At 39.8% G+C, this 25,577-nt stretch overlaps 1 protein-coding gene and 1 long non-coding RNA gene across 3 annotated transcripts; one reads left to right on the top strand and one right to left on the bottom strand.

The window, feature by feature from the left end:
* Positions 1-5: 5 nt before the first annotated feature.
* Positions 6-21,446, bottom strand: rab3gap2 (RAB3 GTPase activating protein subunit 2 (non-catalytic)). 2 transcript variants are annotated; one of them, XM_066671284.1, is made up of 36 exons: positions 21,368-21,446; positions 20,997-21,210; positions 18,573-18,646; positions 18,136-18,250; positions 17,863-17,944; positions 17,652-17,699; positions 17,467-17,542; positions 17,264-17,365; positions 16,921-17,020; positions 15,358-15,456; positions 14,924-15,072; positions 14,535-14,614; positions 14,146-14,235; positions 13,913-14,052; positions 12,860-13,055; positions 12,394-12,537; positions 12,149-12,231; positions 11,980-12,044; positions 11,798-11,888; positions 11,512-11,633; positions 10,918-11,122; positions 9,328-9,425; positions 8,660-8,765; positions 8,356-8,516; positions 8,083-8,257; positions 7,709-7,879; positions 7,303-7,409; positions 7,091-7,157; positions 6,732-6,802; positions 6,580-6,615; positions 6,321-6,434; positions 5,281-5,496; positions 4,824-4,913; positions 2,666-2,866; positions 2,363-2,527; positions 6-2,207 (listed from the first exon to the last, which is right to left on the bottom strand). In XM_066671284.1, the coding sequence occupies exons 2-36, from the start codon at positions 21,109-21,111 to the stop codon at positions 2,055-2,057; spliced, it is 4,107 nt and encodes a 1,368-aa protein (XP_066527381.1). In that variant the 5' UTR covers positions 21,112-21,210; positions 21,368-21,446; the 3' UTR covers positions 6-2,054. The 2 variants fall into 2 exon arrangements, with proteins under 2 accessions (XP_066527381.1, XP_066527390.1); XM_066671293.1 differs by having other exon boundaries at positions 6,360-6,434; positions 20,997-21,426.
* A 576-nt stretch (positions 21,447-22,022) lies between these two features.
* LOC136696699 (uncharacterized) lies at positions 22,023-23,576 on the top strand. The gene is made up of 3 exons (XR_010802635.1): positions 22,023-22,187; positions 22,726-22,847; positions 23,168-23,576. It is a non-coding gene; the product is annotated as an uncharacterized lncRNA (long non-coding RNA).
* The last annotated feature ends 2,001 nt before the right edge of the window (positions 23,577-25,577 follow it).

The raw sequence follows: 25,577 nt of genomic DNA, 5'->3' as shown, positions 1-25,577 counted from the left end.
AAGTGAATAAAAGGCACACATGAAGGATGCATTGTTCAGAAGTATATGGGCATGTTGCCAGAACCTGCTAATTCTATGGGATTATCTTGACTGGATGTGATAGGGCCAGATGTGATGGCCCTGGACACCTGCAAAGTCCCTCAATAATGAATAATAAGTAAATTAAATTCCCTACTGAAATTCTTTTGTTAGAGAAAGGAACTTGAAGAGGGAGGAAAATTATACTCTCTTGAAGGTCTCCAGATGTTCTTGACATGAGATCACATCTGGTGTGATTAGTGTGCATTTTCTAAGTGCAAGATAACCCTCCAATGCCCCCTGGAAAATTTACATTCAACATTTCAGTAATCTGAACTTAATAAAAATGCTGTAATTATAATTCTCACAGCATAATTAATCCATTTCTCCTTTTCAAAATACCTAGTCTACCTATTGGTTTTTAGGGTAATAGCTAATTTAACAACAGAGGAACTCATCGACTGAATACGGTTATTTATTTACTTTTTTATCAATAATGGCAAAGCTAAGTTAAACCTCTGTTTGTTTATGGCTGTAACACTTTTTTGTCTCTGTACAGTAGGAAAAAGCAGCACCTGGGCAGAATTTAATGTTTGTTAAAGGAGCAATCAGTCATTCTCTCCAAAGATTCTTCATGATATGGAGCAGCTGTATACTGACACCTAGTGGCCAGGATGCGTCTGAGCTACTGCACCAAACTCTTCTAAACATGCCTGCCCCACATGTCTGGTTCATTAAGAAACTTGACTTGTTTCTTGCACTAAAATAATAAATAATCACTACTATAAATATATTTTGCAACGTGTATGTGTATTAAAAACAACTGATTGCTCCTTTAAAGCACTGAGCGTCTCTTACGCGCAATTCAGGCCTGTCCCAGACACTGCACATAGACACAAAAATACCCCTCATTACATTTATGATACACAACCCTTATCTATTATAGAGAGCGAGAACAGTGGGAAGAAAAGATTAGGACATTGCATCAAATGGCACCTGGTGGTCATTCTCAAAAGATCCTATGACATATAACAAAAACCAGAATACAGAAAAATCCAACAATGTTACATATGAGTCCCTGTCCACTATGGCCTTTATTTTGCCCTCGGAATGAACCCATGAAGAGCTACATGAACAAACTAATGCTTGACTCGCTTTACTCTGTCTAAATATATTTCAGCTAACATATATATTTATAATCACATATGATGAAGTACTGCATATTACTGTAGCAGCATTAGACTCTAACAATAAGGCCTTGTAGGGGAGGGAAAAAAGCCCCTTGATTTGCCACCGACGATTAGATGCATAGGACTGCAAACACAGCTATTTCATTCCCTCCATCTTAGTCAATCCAGGTTTAACGCAGAAGCCTCTTGCAGTCTATAGAAGCTGGACGAGTGTCCTGGGGATTTATAACTACTACATGTTCCTGAAGACTGATTTTAGGGGGGTGTGGCCTCACAAGATTGACCACCTGTAGAATTAGAGGGGTATAAAGTGATGGTTTTGCGAAAGAAATCAAATTTACATTATTTCTGCTTTATTCCAAATGTAATCAATCAACAATATTATATATTTTTTCTATTACGTAGTTTGGGAGAATTAAGTAGTAATAAAGTCAATCAATATAATAATAGAATAAATTAAGTCATATATTTAGTGAATAAAGGAACCTAATGTTATGTGAAAAATGGCAATGTTTTATAATAAATGTTATGAGAGTAAAGTGCTATTATTTTCAGTGAGAGTTTAATTAAAGCTCAGACATGTCCAAGCTATAATTACATTTGGAATAAAGGCTAAGAATTTTGTAAATTTCAGACTTTTTCTGTTCTGTTATTCCATTCATTCAACTGATTGTTGCCTTTGATTTGCTCAAAAAGATCAAGGCCTGAAATAAGCCAGTGTTTTCAGAACTGTGCTCAGAATATGTGGATTCTTTCCTAATAATCCATGCATTTCTCACTCTCTGTTCGGTTAAGTGTTTCTCTCAGTCCTCTCGCTCCCTCTCCCTCTCCATCTCGCTTTGTGCCTCACTCTTCCTCCTGGAGAGAGTCTACAGTCTCCAGAAGGTGGAGAGCGATGCTGTACTGGGCGTGGTTTTCTGGCAGCATCTCTATGACCCTACTGACCAGGCGACTGCTCTGCTGCAGCGGCACTGATGGACAGCGCAGCTCACTTGGGTCCTGATCAAACACAGACAAAGAGAACAGGTAAAGTTTTTTTTTTTTTTTTAGGTCTCTTGCAATGACATGATGCTACTACCACTGACACTTTCTGAACATAGAACCTCAGGAGATTCACATGCTTGGAGGAGAACACTGAATGTCTAGGTTCTTACCATTGCTTTGAGCCAAGTGCAGAGTGTAGGGGGTAGTCGAGCGAGGAGCTCCATGGTGGCTTTGGTCTGTGTTTGTGAATGCAGCAGGGAGAAGGCCAGTCTCTGACCGGTCAGCACCAGGAGCTGAGAGCCCAAAACGTCTTTATCTTCAACTGCCAACATCACCTGAGAGCGAGAAAGAACCTCTCAATATCTCGTCTACTCAATATATACCTCTCAACATACAAAACACACACACACACACGCACGCACACTAACATAATCCGCAAAGATGATGAGCAGGTATACTGTGTGCTTCCTCACCTCCTCAGCGCGTAGGTCCAGACCCTGGTTGTACAGCTCCCACACCAGGTGTCTGCGCAGGATATCAGCAGTGACCTGTAGCAGAGAAGCCAGTTCCATACACATGGCTGGCCAGTCCACCGTACTGATCGATTTAACACTGCTGCTGTCCTCTGCTTCTCCAATAGTCTTCACCCAGCCCGTCAACACATTCATCAAAAACTACACACACGGAGATAAAGAAAATATTGGACACTTGTCCAATAATCTAAGTGGACAAATTTCAGGCTATTAGTTTTAGCTTTGTAATGTGTATTTTGTATTATTTAAGAGCTATCTGTAAAAATATTTACTCCTAAATAAGTATTTAATCATAAAATGGAGCGAGTGTTATTGTAGATTAAGGAAACAGGCTAAATTGTAGCGCTGGTGTCTGTGATAGCAGTGCTGAAGCACAAATATTCTCTTGAAGGAATGTCCTTTCTGGCCTGAGATCCCACACACGGTCCAATCACATTACAGTCCAAACTCACCTGGTTGCCAGGTGCACACAACAGTTTACACAAACATAGCATCTTTCAGTTATGATGTGATCAAGCGAACATAGATAATATTAGAATTTACCAGACCTGAAAAGCCTTAATGCCCTTCTAAAAATCTCCATGAGCAGAGGCATGAGCACAAAATGAGAGTAAATACCGGCCTTGTAGGGCTGGGCTATTAATCGAAACTCCATAGTTTGTGTTTTAAAGAAATTAAAGAGTAAGAGTTGTTTCAATAGCCTTGCAAATTTGACTATTCAAGGTGGAACAGAGAATTAAAGCTGGCGAATAACACAAATATTAGCTTTTCTCTAGTGTAGGAAGATATTTTAGTGAAATTATGTACACATCTGCCTCCTAAAATGGCATATGTTGGAAGTGTACAACAAGATACAAGTAAGATTACACCAGTCACATCTTGATTTAGAGAGTTAAGGCTGTTAAATACAGGAAAACTTTTGGCAGCACTTTAACATTTTGCCTTAATTTGGGTCAGAAGATGTTGTACACATGATGTACACTTAGTTTGTGATTTAAACTGATAATGTGTGGAATAAGAAGTGTTTTTAAAAGCTAGTGCTATTGCATAGTTGCATATTTAAGGTGGAACAGACTTCAAGGAAGAAGCTGGCAACCTCTACTCTACCTCTACTAACAAACTTTCCAAGATACGAACTGGGCATTTGAATATTTTTTGCCTCCACCAACGAACCATGACTCTAGAAACGAACCCGAGCCTGTGGCTGGAAATGGCCACTGACCCCAATAGGCGAGTCTCCAGCGTGCCCAGACTTGAGTGAGCTTTTAAGATTAGCAAATTGACAGACATCGAAATTCGTGCTAAGTTAAGCCGTATCTACGCTTCGTCTCCCCACATTCACCCGCCTACTCTCCGTTATTCCCCCCATCCCCCACCTCCCGTCATACAGCCAGTGCCTGTGTTACTCCTCCAGCCAGTCGTCATGTCTTCAAGGTAGCGATATGTCACCACTTAAAACTTTATTTCTGTTACCACTGTATTTCTTTTTTTAGTTTTAGTAATGCTACATGTATTTTTTTTTTTTTACTAATTTGAGAGTGTTGTAAACATATATCAGTGCAAAAAGGCTGACTTTCGGGGTGGGGGCTGGAACTCATTAATTGCTTTTCCATTATTTTAAATGGGGAAAATTGACTCGAGAAACAAATTTTTCCACTTACGAACCGGGTCACGAAACGGATCAAGTTCGTAGGTAGAGGTTCCACTGTAACACCAAAGTTCTTAAACTCTTCTTGCGCTCATTTGTGTAGGTTTTGCTTTCCTCAAATTGGCAACCTATTGGAAAAACTATTGTAGTTCCCATTTTAAACACTTGCTGTCAGTTTTAAAGATAGTTCCCTTAATGTGTGTAGTTTTCTAGATCACAACCAAAACATAAATGAATTCATTGTTGCATGGTTTTAGTTCCATCAGTGTTCATGGCAAAAAGGTATAAACAAAATCAGAAAAATGGGAAAAAACTGACGGGACAGATTGTATGACTAGGTGAAAACACATTAAAAACTTCCCACATTGATACATATGTGTTTGGTCACAAATGTGTATATAGTGTTTTGATTGGTTGTTATTATGAAGAGAATGAGGTTAAAATCTTGACCTCTTGTCTGATTGCCACCAGGTTGGGGTCAGGGTCTCCACTGGGCAGGAGCTGGATGGACGTCAGGTCTCGGAAAAATGCATTCTTTCCCTGTAGAGGAAGTGCATTCTGTTTTACCACAAAAGATCAAAATCACACAAACTTTGTTTGTGAAACATGAAACACACTTTTACTGGCACAGATTAGCATTAAAGTGAAACTGTGCCTCTGCATAAACCCCATCCATGGCAGTGAATACAGACACACTAGTGAGCAATCTTAGTGTAAACACACACTTGAGGTAGTGAGGCAAACAAACCCAGAGCAGGGGCAGCCACCTCAGTGCCCTCAGAACTTTTGTACCTAGGTTTTTTTCCTTTTTAAATCTAACTGTAGGTAAATGTGTTTATTTCACTTTTATACATCTGTGCTGAGTAATAAAGCAAAAATATGTTTGATGGAGGCTTGTTGGTGGTACCTTGCTGTCGAATAGGCTGAGGGGTTTGAGGCGCAAGGAGAAGGTCATGGCAGCAGACAGCAGTGAAGCCAGAAGACAGTGATGCTGCACCAGGGGATAGTGCACTGCTTTCTGCTGAAGAGCCAGCTCCGCTATAGATGCCGGACCCTCTGCTCCTCCCCATGCTTCTTCCACACTCAGCTCTGGAGCACATACCTCCTCCACCCCTGAATCCGCCTGAAAGACAAGGAATACAGCTTTTTTGACCAATTCTGTTCAACAGAACAACAGAATCTTTTTCTAAAAATGTTTCAGAATTTAAACTGCTGTGTTATTTTGTTTATTCAAATTTCACATTCATTCAATTATTGCCAATTCCACCCGTTTAATTAAACACTCCGAAACACACACGATATTGGAAGGTAAGCGCATGCATCCACCAACACATATGAAGCTTCACCACTTCTTTTCAAACTGCTGCTAACATGCACTGTACGCCCAGATGAGCTCACAGATGTTCACACTGGCCAAAGCTGTACTGATTTAAGAAAGGGAAAGAGGTCCAATTTACACACCCAGAGAGAGATATAGTACAGCTTTACTCAAACACCCAGCCTCTGATGACTGAGGGCATCATTGGGGATTGAACAAACTCTTAATAATAGACCAGCGCTCAGACACTGAGTAATTTTTCTCAGTGGGAATTCTTAATTGTTGAGAATCGTATTATTTATCATTAAACTCTAACACAAACAGGCCATGTAGATGTTAGTAGAGGTTTAAAAGCCATGCTTCTTTTAAAAAAAAATTCTACTCAGTTGCTTTTAGATTCCTATGTGGTTTGTATACATATATTCTCATTCACTTTTTTTAGAAGATTATTCAGTGGTATTATTTTCCATAGTTTTAGCTATAAATTGCATTTACAATATGTTGTTACTTTTAAATACAGGAGAAATAAATATTTTAAAGTTGTAAACAGGTGTAAGAAGGTTTCTACAGGCAGCAACGAGAGACATGCTCAGTCCTGTGCGTGCATTCTCCTGCCGATCCGTTCTTACTTTAGAGAAAATAGGAAAAGGAGGAAGAAAAGAGGAGACCTCCATCAGAGTCTGCAGTAGCTGGACACATGAGCCTAGAAAACTGGTCATCGCAGTGTCTCCCATACCCACGTCCTGCACACACACACACACACAAATACAATCAGAGAAAATACCTCAAATCATATAAGATCTTAGCCCATTCAAGTGGACAGAAAGGCTCTATTTCTTTTCAAATTCTCCTGATAATGAAATCTATTGAAATCGAAAAAACACTCACCCGTCTACAAAGTCTGTCTTTAGGAGCCTTCCCCACCTACACATCCCAAAAACACACACACACACACACACACACTAAATACACAACACCTATATCAATCAATTCTACAATTCATAAAGGATCATGAAAAACATACAAAACAGGACACTAGCCTTTTCCATTAAGAAGGCAGCAGCAGAGAAGCGCTTCACAATAAAAGTGTTCCACATCATCGTGGAGATTCCTGAGGGAAGAGAGATGAGTAAAAATCATCAATTGTATTTGCACAAACACAGTGAAAAGTTCATTTTTCCATTTATCTCAAAAATACTTCCAAATAATTAGTGGGAAACTGTAACTAAACATAGAAAGGTTAGATGTTTCCAGAATGATGAAAAGATCTGGTGAAGAGTGCAAAATGTGTTTTTTTTTTTTTTTTTTTTTTTTTTTTTTTTTTTTAAATGGGAGCATAATTAAAATAAAAGAGTACACACCGTCATTGCTGGGAAGATTGTAAAGTAAAAGCTCCTACCTAACTGAATATGAGGATTAGAAATCATCTTTAGATACTCCACTGACCACTCCAAATACCCACCCATCTACGAGAGAGATAGAGAGATTGATAGATAGATAGACAGATAGATTCTGGATCATTCATGGGTCAGAGCTTTAATAATAACTATGTATCACAGCTTTACTGCTAATTTGAATGCTATATAATACAGTGTTATTGTAAGCACTTGCCTCTGGGTCTTTATTCCATTGAACCACATACTCCCAGCAGCAATGGGCCCACAGCAAATCAGGAGCAAGCGAGTGGGGGAAGCGCTCACACACACACACCAGCAGCTCTGCAATTAAAACACAGGTTGCAAGAGATTGAAAGACAATGGAAAGTAAGCAAACAGAATAATTCACAGAAAGAAACATTTAGGAGGTTAGACGCAAAGCCCAAAATAACACTGCTACGGCATTAATGTTTAGGCTTGGCACACTCTCATGTTTGCATTGTGTGATTAGGGGAAGAACTAAATAACGTGAAATTGGAAAAGACTAAAAATGGCAGAGAAAATCAGGTTTAAAATGGAAAAAAACCTGTATTATCATGATTCAGTAAATATGCTTCTTTCTCAAGTCATTCCACATTTACCCTCTAGAAGTTCAACATTATCTTTCTCAACACAGTCTGTCTGCTGTAAAACTTGTTCTCCAGGCTCTTCTGGACTCTGTTTGCACACCCTCCGCTGTATGACATCCTTCAGCACTTCAGGCACCACGGCTTGTCGGAAGATCAACTTTGCAACACTGTCCGCTACACCACCTGAGAGACAAGAGGCAAAAGGGTTGTGTGAGATGCACTTTTTTTTTTAATAAAATGATGCCTAATCAATTTCATAAATGTGGTATTTTATTTTGAATGTAAAAATAGCTCATTGCTCATGCTCATATTGATTTGCCTAAACTGCTATTTTAGTGAATAGGGCACCATTTTAAATAGAGCCTTTATAAATGTTTCTTCCATACCTCTACCGCTCTCCAACAGAGATTTGACAGAGCAGCGTTGGGCGGTGCCTCCCGGAGACCCCTGAGGAGATGGCATGCTCAACAATGTTTGCAGAGCCAACACATCCTCCAACTGTCGCAAACACACTACCCATTGTTCCAGTTCCAGAGACACACACTCCCAATCTGCCTGAAACTGCAGAGAGAAAGTTTGCAGACTTTCAAACAATTCAGTCTTAATTAAATGCATCATAGATACAGATTTAAAAGACATACCCACAGACAAACACTGACCTTGCTTTCTGCGAGGCTGGTGATAGAATTTTTAGCAGCGAGGTCAGAGACAAGAGCAGCTAGAAGGGCGCCACCTGAGCTCTCCGACTGAATACACGCATTACGCACCTGCTGCCACCAGGGGGAGACACACTGCACATCCCATGACTCATCTACCGCTCCTAACACACACACACACACACACAGAGTAATATTTAAAGGGTGCAAACGATATTACATATTACATATCATACAGATTACTATGACAAACAAGAACAGATTTGTTCCAGACATATTAAAAAAAAAAAAAAACCCAAGTACACACCTTTCATAGAGCTGAGTGTATTGAGGAGTGTGTGTAAGTTTCTCATGGCATCTGCTCTCTTTAAAATCTCCCTCTCTCTGTTCAGCCACACGGTCAAAAGCAGAGACTGCCAAACACATACATTAGACAAAATCAGTCAATAAATATACTGAATGATCACTGGATTAGGAACATTTACCTTGTATCTACACTCCATGTCCATTTTATCAGCTCCACTGACCATACAGGAGCACTTTGTAGTTCTACAATTACAGACTGTTGTTCGCCATTCCCATTTCACCCCGTTTTTCAACGGTCAGGACCTCCACAGGGCCACCACAGAGCAGATATGATATGGGTAGTGAATCATACTCAGAGCTCCAGTGACACTGATGTGGTGGTAGTGGTGTGTTAGTGTGTGATGCGCTGGTATGAGCGTGGTGATATGGGGATAAAAAGAAGTATGCAGAGAAACAGGTGGACTAGAGTCTGTAATTGTAGAACTACAAAGTGCCCCTTTGTGGTCTGTGGAGCTGATAAAACAGACAATGAGTGTAGATATAAAGTAGGTGTTCCTAATCTAAACCTAAACACTTAGAAACAAAGCAAGCAGAAATTAATTCTGTAACTCCCCATAACACACACTTTCTTTTATTTTTCCCCTGCCTTACAATCTCTCTCCCACTCACCAGTAGCTGCTGAGGGCTGATGCCACTCTGCTGTAGTGTTTCACACACACGCTCCAGTGGACTCTGACCAGAAAGACAGCCCCAGAACAGAAAACTACCTGAAACACACAAAAACACATGCAAACACTTCCATCAGCATCCTATTCTGCCAGAAACATTCAATAAAACAGATGTCAAAACAACAGTATGATGGCTTCTGTGACCTGGTGTACATGCTCTGCCAACAAGGTGCATCCCCGAGAGACGCCCCTGAGCTCTCAAGCTCTCTCCTAGGTGCTGTAGCACCTGTGGGCAGCTTGTTTCTGTACCAGTGTTTGGGACCTTGCAGATGCCTGGAGGGGCAAGACTGGGCAGTCTGAATAGCTTCAGCTGGCAGCTCGTAATGAGGCCAGCTGCAAGGAGGAGAAGAAATAAAATTGCCTTTTGGGGATAGTTAAGAAGGATGGAGCCACAGAAAAGCAGCATGTTAACTGTTCTCTCTCATTTTGTCTCTCTCCTTGTGTTCTGGCATGTCCACAGACTTAGGCAGAGAAACTTCCCTTCCCAACACTTCAAAAAGGAGACTAAAGGATGGAAACTGAGAACTTGGCAACCGGTTCCCGCATTTTATTTTTTTCAACTTTGTCTGAGGTGTCGTTTTTTCCACCCACTGTCAGTTTTAGCTTAAATAAATGGCTTCTTTTGTCCTTTATAAACTGCTTGCTGTTGTCTGTGTTAGTGCTCTGCTTCAAAGACAGTTCCGACTCTGACTACTTATGCCTTACACATATATTCATTCATTATCTGTAACCGCTTATCCAGTTCAGGGTCACGGTGGGTCCAGAGCCTACCTGGAATCATTGGGCGGAAGGGGGGAATACACCCTGGAGGGGGCGCCAGTCCTTCACAGGGCAACACATACACACACACATTCACACCTACGGACACTTTTGAGTCGCCAATCCACTTACGAAAAGTGTTTTTGGACTGTGGAAGGAAACCGGAGCACCTGGAGGAAACCCACACGGACACGGGAAGAACACACCAACTCCTCACAGACAGTCACCCGGAGCGGGAATCGAACCCACAACCTCCATGTCCCTGGAGCTGTGTGACTGCGACACTACCTGCTGCGCCCCCTACACATATATACTCGAATATAATTTTTTTTAGACCAGTTTGTACTGCAGTTTGTATTTATATGCAGAACTAATAATTATTGGACAGAAGAAACAGGACAGTGAGAGTCGCTGTTCACATTATACAATGACCAACTAACTCAATTACAAAAGATTCATAACAAATATAATGGATTACTACTTTATTTAGAATTATTATAATCTGTCCAATTATTTATGGGCAAATTGAAAATTCATATATGGTTCATCCAATTCAGATGTATACAATGGAAAAATAAAGCTACATTTTGTTATTGAATTGATGATTCTTCTACCCCAATCACTGTTTCATTTCAAAGTATTGTTTCATCTGTTAAGAGAAATTGCATGAATTCATTCATTAAACAGAATCCAACTCCTCCATCTCCAAAACACAATGTGTATTTACATGTAAATATAAGACCACATGAATCAATCCAATTAAATTTCTAACCGAGGTTTGTCCAGTCTGTATCAGGACCTCTGACCACTCGCAATTCTCCACCCTCATACTCCAGTTGGGACAAAAAGGCTCTAACAGGCAGTGGACCACCGGGGTCGTTGGCGAAGGAAACGGAGGGGCGGGAATTCAGCTCAATGTAGCGCCGCAGGATTGGTCCGATTCGAGCCAAATCTTCCTCTATACCAGATACAGAGAGCTGAAAAGAAGAGAAATGTCAGTACAGTAAGTGTATGTAGATTTTATTTTTTGTGTGTGTGTGTGTGTGTGTGTGTGTGTGTTTGTAACAGTTTGTCAAAGAGAGGTTTCCATATGTACATTAAACTAAACCAGCCACAACTGTTGGGATATCTGCATTCTAACAGATTATCTCTCCTTCAGTAAGAAGAGATACTTCTGTGTGACAGGTGTTATCAAACTGACTTTGATAATCCCTTTGAGGAGAAAGTCTTATCATGAGTGGATGTGTGAGAAACAGCACCCCTTTGGTGAACTTACGAACTGTTAATGAGTGAGCGAGCAAGTTACAAATCGGTTCCATGAGGTTCTTTGCATCTAAAATGTCACTTTTGCTACTGTGGTACTCACAGGTTCAGTCTCTGTGGGAGAGTTATCAGGTGAGTGCAGTAACTGAACATCTGTATACAGCTGTAGCAGTCTGAGCTGAGAAGAACACAACTGCAGCAACGATTCATCTATAGCTTCTGGGTCTAAAACAAACAAACAAACATGTGGATGCACACACAAACACACAGTAATACAATGAATACAGGTGCAGTTTCAAACAACATGATGCAGAGCACATATCCAAATGCAACAAGTCATAAGAGAACTCTGAATATTGTCAAACACAAATGATACCCAAAGACCTCACCTTGCTCTTTTAAGCTGTTCAATAAAGATCGAGTGATGTGGGTCAGGCAGGAGACTGGAGCATTCTTACTGCTCAAAAGAGACTCCAATGCCTGTTAGACAAGGCATCTACATTTAGATTTTCATCTGTTATATATTGTAATTGGTTACATATGTGGGAAAATGTGTGTGTTTATTTCTGACCTGTTTTTTGATGGCAGGGTGTTTAATTTCCTGCAGGATACTCTCTGCCTCCCTTTCCATAAGAGCTGCCAGTCAGAAAAACAAATAATTTAATCAAAGAGAAAAACAACACAAATTGACTAACTTGAATCAAAAGGCATTACTCTATATTATATGATTTCATCCTCACCTGGGTCCAGCTCCCTGCTCCTCAGCAGAGTGGTCAGTCTCTTTAGTAGGTGCATGTCCTTGGCTCGCTCGCTCTTCTTATCACTGATTTAAAAAGCAAAACAAATACAGGAAAAAAACAAGAAAAAAATGTTTAACAGAATTGCCAAAAATAAATTGTTCCAAACAAACTCCCACAAATTTATTCACAGTTTAACAATACATAACAGTATATGTATCAGTGAGTCTCTGTATGTGTGATTGTACCTTAGGGCCAGGTGGAATGGTATAGTGATGGAACGTAACACTCCAGTTGTTGGATCAAAAAGACACACCTGCTGAGTGTGTAAGTGCCAACCTTGACTTGTTACACTGTTCACCCCCATTAACCTGTAACCTGGATACAACAACCTGAGAGAGAGAGAGAGAGAGAGAGAGAGAGAGAGAGAGAGAGAGAGAGAGAGAGAGAGAGAGAGAGAAATTAAAGCATAACATCATAATCAGAAAAAACCTTGGTCTATTTAGACAGTTGTCATTTACACAATGCACATTGCAACTGGCATTCTCAGATTATGTAAATAATCTGAAATTTACTTCCTGCAATAACTACAACTGTTCAAACAAGGGTGTAAATATTGATACAGTGTACAGTGCAGTCAGTATTCAGAATGGACAAAAGAGTGAGAGAGTGGGCAACATAAATAAAAGAGTGAACGAATGTGTGACTGTATACCTGCAGTTTTTACCCACAGTAAAGGCTCCGACTCTGGGCCCATGCTGAGTCCCCCATACCTCCAGGATACCCCTCCGAGGGGCATAAATGACCAGAAACTGGGCATGACGCCGGGGCATTGAGGGGGAAGTAGCAATCTCTCTTTCGCCACGAGCTTCAGACACCTGCACCCAGCCCAGCTGGGCATCACGGTAACCTAAACACACAATCATAACCATGAAGATGCACACAATAACAGTCATTACTGGAGCCCCTCTGCAATTTGAATCCCATGTTAAAACGATTAACATGCATTCACTTTTTACCAACTATCCTAAGAGTATTTCATGGCTATATCAATCCTGTCAGTACATTCACTCATTCATTCATGTAAGCGCTTATCCAATTCAGGGTCACGGTGGGTCCAGAGCCTACCTGGAATCATCCACCTACGAAAAGTGTGGTTTTGGACTGTGGGAGGAAACTGGAGCACCCGGAGGAAACCCATGCGGACATGGGGAGAACACACCAACACCAAACAGACAGTCACCCGGAGCGGGAATCGAACCCACAACCTCCAGGTCCCTGGAGCTGTGTGACTGCGACACTACCTGCTGCGCCACCGTGCCGCCCCCTGTCAGTACATTTACATTAATATTCTATCATATCTTCATTTCTAAAGTATGGAGGCAGTCTGTGAAGATTATAACTTGGTTTTGAAGTGTCAGAATTAGATCAAAAACAACAAATACAGCTTTTTGATTTTAACACGTTTTCATTAGCAGCTCTACTTGTTACTTAAAGCAACACTGGGTAAGATATGTAATTTTTGCTCCTGGTCAAATACTGTCATGGAATGGATGGGTTACATGCCTGCCTCCAAAAGTTACATATTGCTGTTTCTGCTGTGCTAAACCTGAATTAGCATCAACAGAATCTGTTTTCTCCCTATTACAGGTCAGTGAAGCATCACAATTTTTTAAATCTGTAATTTTAAGGTAGAAATACTACCTAATGTTGCTTTAAAAGCAATTACCAAACACTACTAAGTCTCCATCTCTCTCTCTCTCTCACCCTTCCACATGCGGATGGCGATGCCTCGTGCCACGTCCAGCAGCGTCACTCTGCCAAAGTCATCCGTCACCCCAGCCATGGTGTTACATGGAGAAAGAGAGATGGACTCGCCATGACGGCGGGAGTCAGGGAGGCCAAACCTACAAGGAACAGACATTGGAGTAATATGATGCTTCAAACCATGAACTGCTGCAAATAAATGATTAATGACTAAAAACAAAACTTTATTTTACCTAACAGGAAGAGGCGTGGCTGGCTCCACTTTAGGCTTCTGCTTCTGAGCTGGCTCTTCCTCATTTTTGTTCTTCCAACCCAACCATCCACTGAGACAGAGAGAGAGAGAGAGAGAGAGAGAGAGAGAGAGAGAGAGATTAGCATGTCTACTGTTTTAACAATATTTCAAATAAGTAAAATTATGCTCTGATTATAATAATTACAAAAGTGAAATCAGAGGTACAATACTATTCAGGGCTAAATGAGTGTAACTAGGCTGTACACTTGTACAATAAAACTAACCTGTTGACTTTTATTTTAGCTATAAATATGAGGATAAATTTGAATTAAAAAAAAAAAAAAAAAAAAAAAAAAAAAAAAAAAGGAAAACCTCAAAATAACCACAAACCTGGCCGCACTAAAGAGAGCTGAGGTGAGTTTGCTGGCTACAGCAAGGGCCACATGGGAAAGAAGAGGCTGAGAACTGCCCTGAGAGACAGATAAGAAAACAGCACATTACCAGCAGTTTGAGAAGACAACTGCTGCATTCAAATGATGTAGTAAAATAGAAATCAACAAAAATAGAGATGCATGTTTTCATTGGACAGAGATGATATGCACTCAGCATGTAATAAACATGGCTTCCATTTGTGTATTTGGTTTAGTAAAACAAACTCAATCTGTACTAAAATAATGGGATTGATTACAGGTGCTATCTTACATTTTAAAATGCATTTAAACTGAATCAGTACGTGGTCAAACATTTACACTACAAGAAATGGACACAAGCTGCAGTACCTCTACAGCGTAGTAGAATCCAGTAAACGGTCCACCTCCCACAGTTATGTACTGACTCATGGCAGGAGGACTGCCCTTGACTGAGGCATGGAAACCACCAAGGATTGAGGCATTCTTCATCTGATCAAACACATTCAGCGTCATGATGCCTGAGAGTGGACACAGTAAATGAGATAAAATGAGAACAAAAGAGAGCCAGAGCAGCCCTTGCATTGATATTTTTCAGTTTGGGGCTAAACCCTTGTGTAAAATGCCAGCCACCACTTCTTTTTGATATGCTGCTAACACAATGAGTAATGTGGTGTGGGCCATCCTATCCACCAAGAGGTAGGACTCTTGTGCTTTTTTGGAACCCATGGCTTTGAGTGGATAGAACTCACAGATTACCACTCAAGTTCAGTCATGTTTCCAGAGTTTTTTGTACTCTCACTTACCCACGCTGCTGTGATCCACGATGGTGTCCATATCTTGCAGGCCCCACTTCTTATAGGCCAGTGGGGGAGGCTGTATGGCATCACTTCCTGCTGCAGCAGCTATAGAGGAGACAGAGAAGAGATAAATAGGGTGTGTGGGGGGGGGGGGGTCATATTTACTAGCCTGTGTGTATACATACTTACATAGCAAGATGTAAGCAAATATTCAGATCTTGGCCTTTTACAAAGCAGGATTTTATTTAGACATTTCGATAAATTCAACCAGAATTATTCAATGGATACAAAGGGTCAGAAATTCACATCAAATTCATACAATTATGATTCTGAGGAAAATGATTCAATGCATTATGAAATGTCAAATAGGATTAGATTGTACAATTTGGTGTGACCTATTTTAAATGAATACACAGCGTCACTTCCCATAGCATAACATACTCAATGCATGTTTATACTCTCCTACTGCACTTTCCTATCTAGTCAGTGCTGCCAATATGATTTTTTACACATAGTATGTACTATATTCCTTTATTAACAATATGTTTATTTTTTTTTATTCCAACAAATATATAAAAGTTGAATGTGGCATATAGTTCCAATACAGCTTGCCCACTCCCAACCCGCACACCCCATTCTACCCAAGCAGTGCCATCAATAAAGTCCACAGAAGGAGAAACAACAAATAAACTATTAATTTGTAGCATTGTCGCTCTATTAATTGTAGCATTACTGGTGCCAGATAATACTGATTTGGGCATAATACTCACAAAAAACAGGGAATATTGTGTATAAATGTTATCATAATCAATTCTATCTCATTTCAAAATGCATTCTCTCATAGAGCCCTGTATACCCCCCTACTTTTTTTTTTACTGGATTGTAGTGACAGAAATCTTGCTTTATAAAATCAGACACTTGACTATTCTTCATCTCACATAATAGCTAAAAGCAATTACAAACACTGTACTGAGGGGTGCTTTGTAAGGGTATAACTACAGCTACACTACAGCTAGTGCACATGAACAGGGAAAGGAGAATATTTTAGCTTTCATCTACACTTATTACCTGGATCCTTTATAGACATTTCTTATGGGCAGCATAGAAACACACATGAATATTACAACAGGTACTACTCATTGCACTTATTACACTGACCAAAGTGTCTCGCTCAAATAAAAATGGAAGGACTAAAGGAGTAAATAAGTATTTTGTACCTCTATAAAGCAGAAAGTATTTTTATATTTAAGAAAAAAATCAATACCTTATTATCATCTACATTTTTTCTTTAAAGTGCAACTCATCAAATTGTTCTGTAGTCTTTTAATAAACTGGATTAATGCTCCATAAAACATGCTCCCAACATGGGGGTGGCCATGTTTAAAGTAGGTTTGGAACAGAAACTCTCATGCCAGTAGGTGTCAGTATAACAGATGTTTGAGTATGACTGATTATTCCTTTAATTTAATTATTAAAACATACTGATTGTCATACCTAAACATAGAGGAGTTCATGTTACCTCAGCTAGGTTTTTAATGACACTTTTTTGAAACTTTAATGTATACACACCTCTGGCGACCTGGTTCCTGCAGGCACGTAGAGACTGAAAGAGGCTGAAACCATCAATGGTGACCAGAGCTGCTGGGTACAGGATACTCAGCTCCTCATGCTATTTAAAAAAAAAAAAAAATAAATAAAAAAAAAAAGACACCTCATATAGCCAGTGTATTTGTATATAGTTGACTTTTGTAATACATATGGCATAAAATAGTACACTATTATTATATTACTGTTCTACTGTATTATTATTGTTCTATTGTGTATTAATATATATTAATGTAACAAACTTGTACTGAAAGGGACGAGTTTTGTAAGTTGTTACAGTATGATGTGTGTGCGTGTGTGTAAACACCTGCTCAGTAACTCCAGGATGGCGAGGGATCTCATATGTTCGACACTTCAGCCTCAGAACGGGGTCTTCATTCAACAGTTGAGCCAAGAGGAGAACACCATTCTGCATACACAAACAAAGATACACAACTTAAGATGCTAAAATTACTTCACAGCTATAATTTGGATGAAGTAAATAAAGTGAATATGAAAAATGGAAAGTACCTCTGTGTAGAAGCGTACATATCCCGAGCTGAATCCAACCACAATACAGGTCCAGTCTGGACGACCTGTGGAACTCCTGAATGCATGCATATACACATAAACAGTCATTTATAAACAAATATTAGGCTTCATCTAATGTTTTAAATACAATTAGAGTGTTTCAGATTCTACTGGACTAGCCTCACCTCTTTTGACTGGCTAACGGGATGCAAATGACACTACTCACACACTCTCTGTAGAGGGACAAGAAGAAAAATAATTACATTTATGTGGTTTTACAAAGTCCCAAAGTTGCATCACCATCTTAGCACAACATTCCTGGTGTCTGTTATTCCAAACATTACATTTTGCCTAACTCCTATATATTTGTTCTTCCCTCTTGAGGTGAGTCCTTACCCCTCCTCAGCGCTCAGAGAACCGCTCCAGGACACCGCCAGCGTCATCTCCTCCCTTCCAGATTCATCTGTCTGCCACTTAGCTACAGTTCAATACAGCAAACAATCAATTAGACATAAATTAACATGAGAGGGTGTTGTGTGCTGATACAGTGGACAATTATTGTACGTCTCAGTATAATTATGTATTGTGATATATAGAACTATAGCATGTAGCATGAAACACACTTAACTGCGAGGCGATGTGTATGAGTCTGTTTGTGTTTGTACATACCAGTGAGAAAGGCAGCCTTTTGTTCTCGAGCAATGACCAGGAGGTCTGAGAAGGGAGACAGTGAGAGTACACAGTCCTGCAGCCACTGAGTGCCCTGCTGTACCTCTTCCTCAGCCTGCACACACACACCCACACAGAAAAAATGTCTAATAATTAAGTACAACTACCTATTAGAAATGATGTGCTTATTTATTTGTAGCCTTATATTTATAAAGGATTCCAGGATGCCCTTAATAAACATAAGGGCAAGTTTATTAACTTATCTAATATCAAATCAAAATTTATTTATATAGCGCTTTTTACAACTAATGTTGCCACAATGCAGCTTTACAGTATCGGTATCACAACAGATAACAGGCATTGTATATCGGTAGCTCATATAGGACGAAGAATTAGAAAAAAATGTTAAAAAGTGAGGTTCACAATAGAAAACAAACCAAAGGTCCATCCTCTTTCTTTTCAGACGACTCCCACGAGCCCCAATCTGAGTCATCCCAGGTTAACTCATTCTCTAGAGAGAGAGAGAGAGAGAGAGAGAGAGAGAGAGAGAGAGAGAGAGAGAGAGAGAGAGAGAGAGAGAGAGAGAGAGAGAGAGAGAGAGAGAGAGAGAGATTTTGTCCAAGCATAATCACACTCACCAAAGAAGCTATATATACATATATATATCATTTATTTATATGTTGATGATTATGGCTTACAGCCCAAAAAAAAGTCATTATCTCAGAAAATTTCTGAATAATTCTGAAAGACCAATGCAAAAAAATATATTATTAATACAGAAATGTTGACCTACTGAAAAGTGTATATATATATATATATATATATATATATATATATATAGATAGAGAGAGAGAGAGAGAGAGAGAGAGAGAGAGAGAGAGAGGCATATACTATATAGAGTATATGCACTCAATACTTGGTCAGGGCTCCTTTGCATTAATTACTGCATTAATGCTGCGTTTAGGCAATAGAGGCAATATATTCTCTATGGGGTTTAGGTCAGGTGAGTTTTCTGGCCAATCAAGCACAGTGATACTGTGTTAATTAAACCAGGTATTAGTACTTTTGGCAGTGTGGACAGGTGCCAATTCCTGCTGGAAAATGAAATCCGCATCTCCATAAAGCTTGTCAGAAGGGGAAAGCATGAAGTTCTCTAAAATTTCCTGGTAGACAGCTGCGCTGACTTTGGACTTGATACAACACAGTGGACCAACACCAGCAGATGACATGGCTCCCCAAACCATCACTGATTGTGGAAACCTCACACTAGACTCAAGCAGCTTGTATTGTGTGTCTCTCCACTCTTCCTCCAGACTGTGGGGCCTTGATTTTCAAATGAAATACAAAATTTACTTGAATCTTAAAGCAATACGTAGGACATGGAGCAAGAGTCCAGTAATTTTTCTCCTTGGCACAGGTAAGACGCTTCTGGTGTTTTTCCTGGACATGAGTGGCTTGACACAAGGAATGTAGCCCATGTCTTAGACATGTCTGTGTGTGGTGGCTCTTGAAGCACGGACTCCAGCAGCAGTTCACTCTTTATGAATCTCCCGCAAATTTTTGAATGGCCTTTTCTTGAGGCTGTGGTTATCCCTGTTGCTTGTGCACCATTTTCTACCACATTTTTTCCACATTTTATGGATACAGCAAGAGGGTGTCAGTGACTGCCTTCTGAACATCTGTCAATTCAGCAGTCTTCCCCATAATTGTGTAGCCTACTGAACCAGACTAAGGGATCATTTTAAAGGCTTAGGAAACCTCTGCAGGTGTTTTGTGTTGATTATTCTAATTTTCTAAGATAATGACTTTTGGGTTTGGAACAATAACTTTTGGGTTTCCATTGGCTATAACCAATGAGCCTTGCTCAAGGGCACTTCAGCTGGGAAATAATTTTTCCTTAACGGTCCCGGCAATTGAACTGGTGACCCTCCGGACTCAAGCTCGCTTCTCTAACCTCAAGGCAACCTTCTGATCTGGAGTCAGACGCACTACGAGGTCTTCAAGTCTATTTAAACCACTGTCATAGCTGAGAAATTCTGAATCAGCTATAAAATGATTAAAAAACCAATAATGGCATGAATAAATCAGAATCCACAGTACATAAAAATGATTATAACATCACTGCAAATGAACTCGTATTTCCTAAGTATAATCTATACTGCTTCTGAACCATCGTATGCCCTTTTCCACCTTTCTTCCACTCCTTCCCTCCCTTCATCAGTGTGTGATGTATTCCAGTCGTACAGATGACTCATTCAGTAAAGGCCAAGTGCAGCACTCCCTCCCTTGCGCAGTCACTGCGAGGTAGCAGAGTGCAGCAGAGAACACGTCACCTATTCTCTCATCTCTCTCCCTGCTGGACATTCCAGGGTCTCTCGATCTTGTCCTTGGAGAAGTGCACTTGCACTACATACTTCTGCATTCCCAGTGCTCTAATACATATGATTTAGCTCATCATCTCTTCCATAATGCCTTCATGAGGTAGAATTAATGTAAAAAACTACATATCCAAAAATATGTGGACACCTGCACATCCAGCGTTACACAACAACGTTTGTCCTGGCTTTGCTGCATTAACTTCAGCCTCACCCTCAGGCCCCAGAACATGTAACTGCTGAAATGTGTCTTCAGGTGGCAGAACATATGCAAAAGCTGCACTATTTAAGGGGGATTGGAAAACCAGATTAAGAAGCCAAACTTCAGACTTGCCTTCAGGTACAAGAACATATGCATCTGCTACACAGTTTAAGGTGGACCGGGGAATTAAGAGTAGGGAGTTAAAGTCAATCGTTCAATGCAATGTTCAAGAAGCTTACACCACAGCTGAGTTAGCCAACATTAATGTGATGTGTGTCTCCTACCTGGTTGGTCCTTGCTCTCGTCCGATACAATGGCGGGTTTGTTACTTTGGAAGAGAAAGTCTCGGACCTGTCTCAGCTCCTGGACCCGACAAAAGTCCAGCAAACAGCAGGACATCCTCACACACACTCTCTTTCCAACGCTGACAGGCACCGAGGCAGAGCTCAGAGCTCAGCCCCAGGATTATCTTCCCTGGGCTGGGGCATTAACCAGCAACTGCGGCGAAACAGACCCCAAAATGGGACGCTTTTATCTTTATATACACACCTTTCGTCAGAAAGCTTTTATATCTGCTCTAAAACAAATGTTTTCAATTTATAAAATAGCACAGACATAAAACTCTGAGGAAAAGCTGAGAGAAATTGCTCCTGACTGTTGTTGTTTTGCTCGCGGTCCAGTGACACATCTTCAGGCGAGAGGGGAGCGCTGTGGCCTGACTGCTGCGCCCCCTGTCGCCCTGGAGGTTAACACGGTGAGAAGTTAGGCCTGTTATGTTTTATTAAGTTTAATTTTTTCGCCTAATTTTAAATCATGAGGTCGGTATGGCTGTAAAGTTAATCATTAAGATATAAACAAAATATTTCTGAGTCATTTGATATGACGTGCGCGGGCATCAACATGTGCAGTGCCAGAACAAATAGGATAGCTAGTGATAACTGCTGCGCTATTTAAGGTGGAATGAAGAAATAAGAAGCATCACTTTAGACCTAGGAGTCAGAACAAATGTTGCATTATGTAAGGTAGAATGGAGAACAATAATAAGAAACTGCACTTTAGCCTTATCCTTAGGCGCCAGTAACTGCTTCACCTTTTGGGCCCTATCTGAAATATTCCACACTAGTAAATACATTAGTGGCATCTCTATATTTCTTTGTATTTTGTATATTCTGTCTGTATGGTTGTGACATTTTAGTTACATTACTGCCATTTTTGTTTCCTAATTCACGATTTAAAACTGGTGTGTTACTGAATGTTATTTATGCATGGACAGAAGAAGCAGCCGTTAGTTTCTATAGAAACGGGAGAGCTGACGTTAAAGGGTGGTTCAAAAGTGTACTCCACTAAAAGACCATCATTTTACTTTGTGAACAGGGAAAAATACACGTCTTTTCTGAAGCTCCAGCCGCTTTTAAAGTATTGAATAGGCTTCAAACTCCCGTTAACCTGCGTTAAATGAAAAGTAAACATTATAGGTATGGAAACGGTGGCTCTAATTTTTGTTGCAAGATTTTAGCTAACTTTAATTCATTATTTAGCTATGTAGCTATATATTGCAGTCTTTAATTAATCCCTTATTCTCGCTTTTTCCTATCAGATTTGCTCTTGCTTGTTTATCATAATCAGGTGTTTCTAATTACTAAATAAATAATACACACATAAATAAATAATAAAATGAGAAAATATGTTAGTTGTCTGTATGCCTATAGGTTCTATGAACAATATGTTGGTGGGTTCATTCTGCGTGGATTTCCCTGAGTTGACCCCCTCAGTCCAAAATCTCATGTTGGTTGGTTATCACTATGTAAAATCTCATCGTAGGTGTGTGAGCGAGTTTGTCTGATTTGCGAACTTCAATTCGCAATCTAATGAATTAGCTATCTGAATAAATTTAATCAGATACCTGAATCCTGTAATCTAATTGGCTGCTTGATCTTGTCATTTGTATTAATACTCAGACGTTACGTTTATTAATTTAGTTTAATAAGCACCAAAGCTAACTGTATTCTGCAGGGACTCTGACCATGAAGGTGAGAAGAAGGTGGAAAACCTTGTCATCTCGCAAGGAGTGTTTTCAGAGGAGAGACCCTGAGGCTCAGGACAGTACAGTGTGTTGTCCAACTGCAAATCAACAGGTAACCGAGAAATACATACTATACAACTGTACAATAACTTCCACCTAAAATACAAAGACTTGACTAGAGGAAGTGTATAGTTACACAACATAGGTTATTTACCTATTTAGGGTTTTTCTTAGAACCTCGCAACATGTGGTTTGCTTCAGTCAGAACAAAAGGTTGTATCTCAATTAATTTATTTACTCAATATACATTTTGTGAAAATTCAATGATAAATAGACCTTTAGAAAGGGTCCCAAAACATTATTATATCTCTGTACAGTAACTTATATCAGTAGGAAAAAAAAACAAAAACGTTTTATGCCTTCCCTGTAAAGACGCTGATCTCAGCTGTGCTGAACTGCAGATTGGTGAGATGTCTGAGGGACAATGTTTTGGTCCTATGGCTCTGTGAAATGGTCAGCGGGGTGGTCTACTGGGCGGCCAGTTGTCTGGGTTCGAAGCCCTGGACCATCTTTCTCCTGCTGTCAGTCATTGTGTGTGTCCTGCTGCTGTGGCTGCTTTGTGACTTTCATTTTGGTGTTCCCTGCTTCTTCTTCACCATGTTTTACTTGATCTACGATAGTCCACTGAGGACAGCCCTGACCCAGGCCTGGAGACAGTGGAGGACTGGTCAGTGAGAGTGGTCAGTGTGGACATAATAAATCTTGAAACTTAAGAGCAGAATGAAACAATAAAACTGACTAACAGCTCTAAAGTTCTGCAAAGTGTGTGCTTATATTTTTGGGCCATAATAAAATACAAGAACATGAAAGAATAACATAAGAATGAGTTTGTAGTTTACTCTGCTCTACTGCTTCTGGCATTTCAACACAAATACAAAACACAAAAAAGCTTATTTGGATAAAAACATTAAAGGAAAAATAGGTAACATTTATTTTTTACTCCTTTGTTCCTACCCTCCTTCAAATGTTGCATAGTGCATTTTCTGCAGTGCTATGCCTAGAGTAGCAATGACAGAGTTTCTATATTCCCCATTTTACAGGTCAACAGAGCACAACAATGATTTTGAAGGTGTAATATTAAGGTAAAAATATTATGTAGTGTTCCTTTAAATCACTCCCGCTATTTAGATCAAAAGATGTTAATAAATATTGAAGCGAAAGAAGTCTTAATGCCTTTCAAAAGATTCCCTAGTATGTGATACTGCTATTAATGTTCCTTCAAGCAAGGTATAATTTACTGAGGTTCTTATATTAATTTATCCTCTGTAAGTGCCTATGGAGAAACACTGACTACAAGGCAGAAACACATTCTGGACACACCCCAGTCCTTCAAACACTGACGCCTGTGAACAGAGCCAATCCACCAAGCATCATGTGTTTTTGGATTGTGAGAGGAAACTAAAGCACCTAGAGGAAACCCATGCAGACACAGGGAGAACACACATTATCCTCACAGATTGTGAATCGAAGTAAGTATTGAGCCCCAGGTCCTGGAGCTGTGTGAAGGTGTCACTACATGCAGTAAATCTGAACATAGATACAAATCTGAAAGAAAAACTAAACAAAAACAGATGGCGTACACATGGAATTCTGCTGTTTAGAGGATTTATAACATAGGGATATTCTTAATAGTTTGAGGCAGTTTTCACCAGGGGGCGCCATCACAACACATTTCACCCACAGAGCCAGACGAATTTAGATTTTCTTCAGAAAGCCACTGCAGGGTGAGTTTTATACTCTGTGCAAGACATCAAGCTGCCTTTAATGTTTCTCAGACCATCCACCTGAAGTTTCTTTAAGGGACCCTTTTTTAATTATATAATTTGAAGGGTTTGTATGACAGGGGATTCCAATTTTTTGAGCAGTATAGAGTGTATAAGTTTTTTTAATGTACATGTAATATTTTAAGTCTCTTTGTTATTCAGAGAACATATGGAGTGAATCGAAGTAAGTATTGAGCCCCAGGTCCTGGAGCTGTGTGAAGGTGTCACTACATGCAGTAAATCTGAACATAGATACAAATCTGAAAGAAAAACTAAACAAAAACAGATGGCGTACACATGGAATTCTGCTGTTTAGAGGATTTATAACATAGGGATATTCTTAATAGTTTGAGGCAGTTTTCACCAGGGGGCGCCATCACAACACATTTCACCCACAGAGCCAGACGAATTTAGATTTTCTTCAGAAAGCCACTGCAGGGTGAGTTTTATACTCTGTGCAAGACATCAAGCTGCCTTTAATGTTTCTCAGACCATCCACCTGAAGTTTCTTTAAGGGACCCTTTTTTAATTATATAATTTGAAGGGTTTGTATGACAGGGGATTCCAATTTTTTGAGCAGTATAGAGTGTATAAGTTTTTTTAATGTACATGTAATATTTTAAGTCTCTTTGTTATTCAGAGAACATATGGAGTGAATCTCAGGGCTCTGTATAAATCCTGACCCGTTTTCTTCAAGTGAACATTGTTCAATTGTCCTCGAGTATTTTAAGAGCTAAGCCACAGACAATTGATTCAATTGAGTTTGACTATTTGAGCCAGACTGATACACTAAATGGATCAAAGTATTGAGACACACCTAATAATTGAATTAAGGTGTTTCATTCAGTCTCATGAAAACAGGTTTATAAAATAAAGCACATAGCCATGAAATCCACCTTTACAAACATTTGTGGGGAAAATGCTTCTAAAATAAATCTTCCACTCCATATTTAATTCAGTTAACAGATATGAGAGAATGTAGCATTGAGTCTTGCTCAGTTACCCCTGTTGTTATAGAG

This window comes from Hoplias malabaricus, chromosome 1 (assembly GCF_029633855.1).
Source record: "Hoplias malabaricus isolate fHopMal1 chromosome 1, fHopMal1.hap1, whole genome shotgun sequence".
Taxonomy (NCBI): domain Eukaryota; kingdom Metazoa; phylum Chordata; class Actinopteri; order Characiformes; family Erythrinidae; genus Hoplias; species Hoplias malabaricus.
This window is presented reverse-complemented; position numbering and strand designations above follow the sequence as displayed.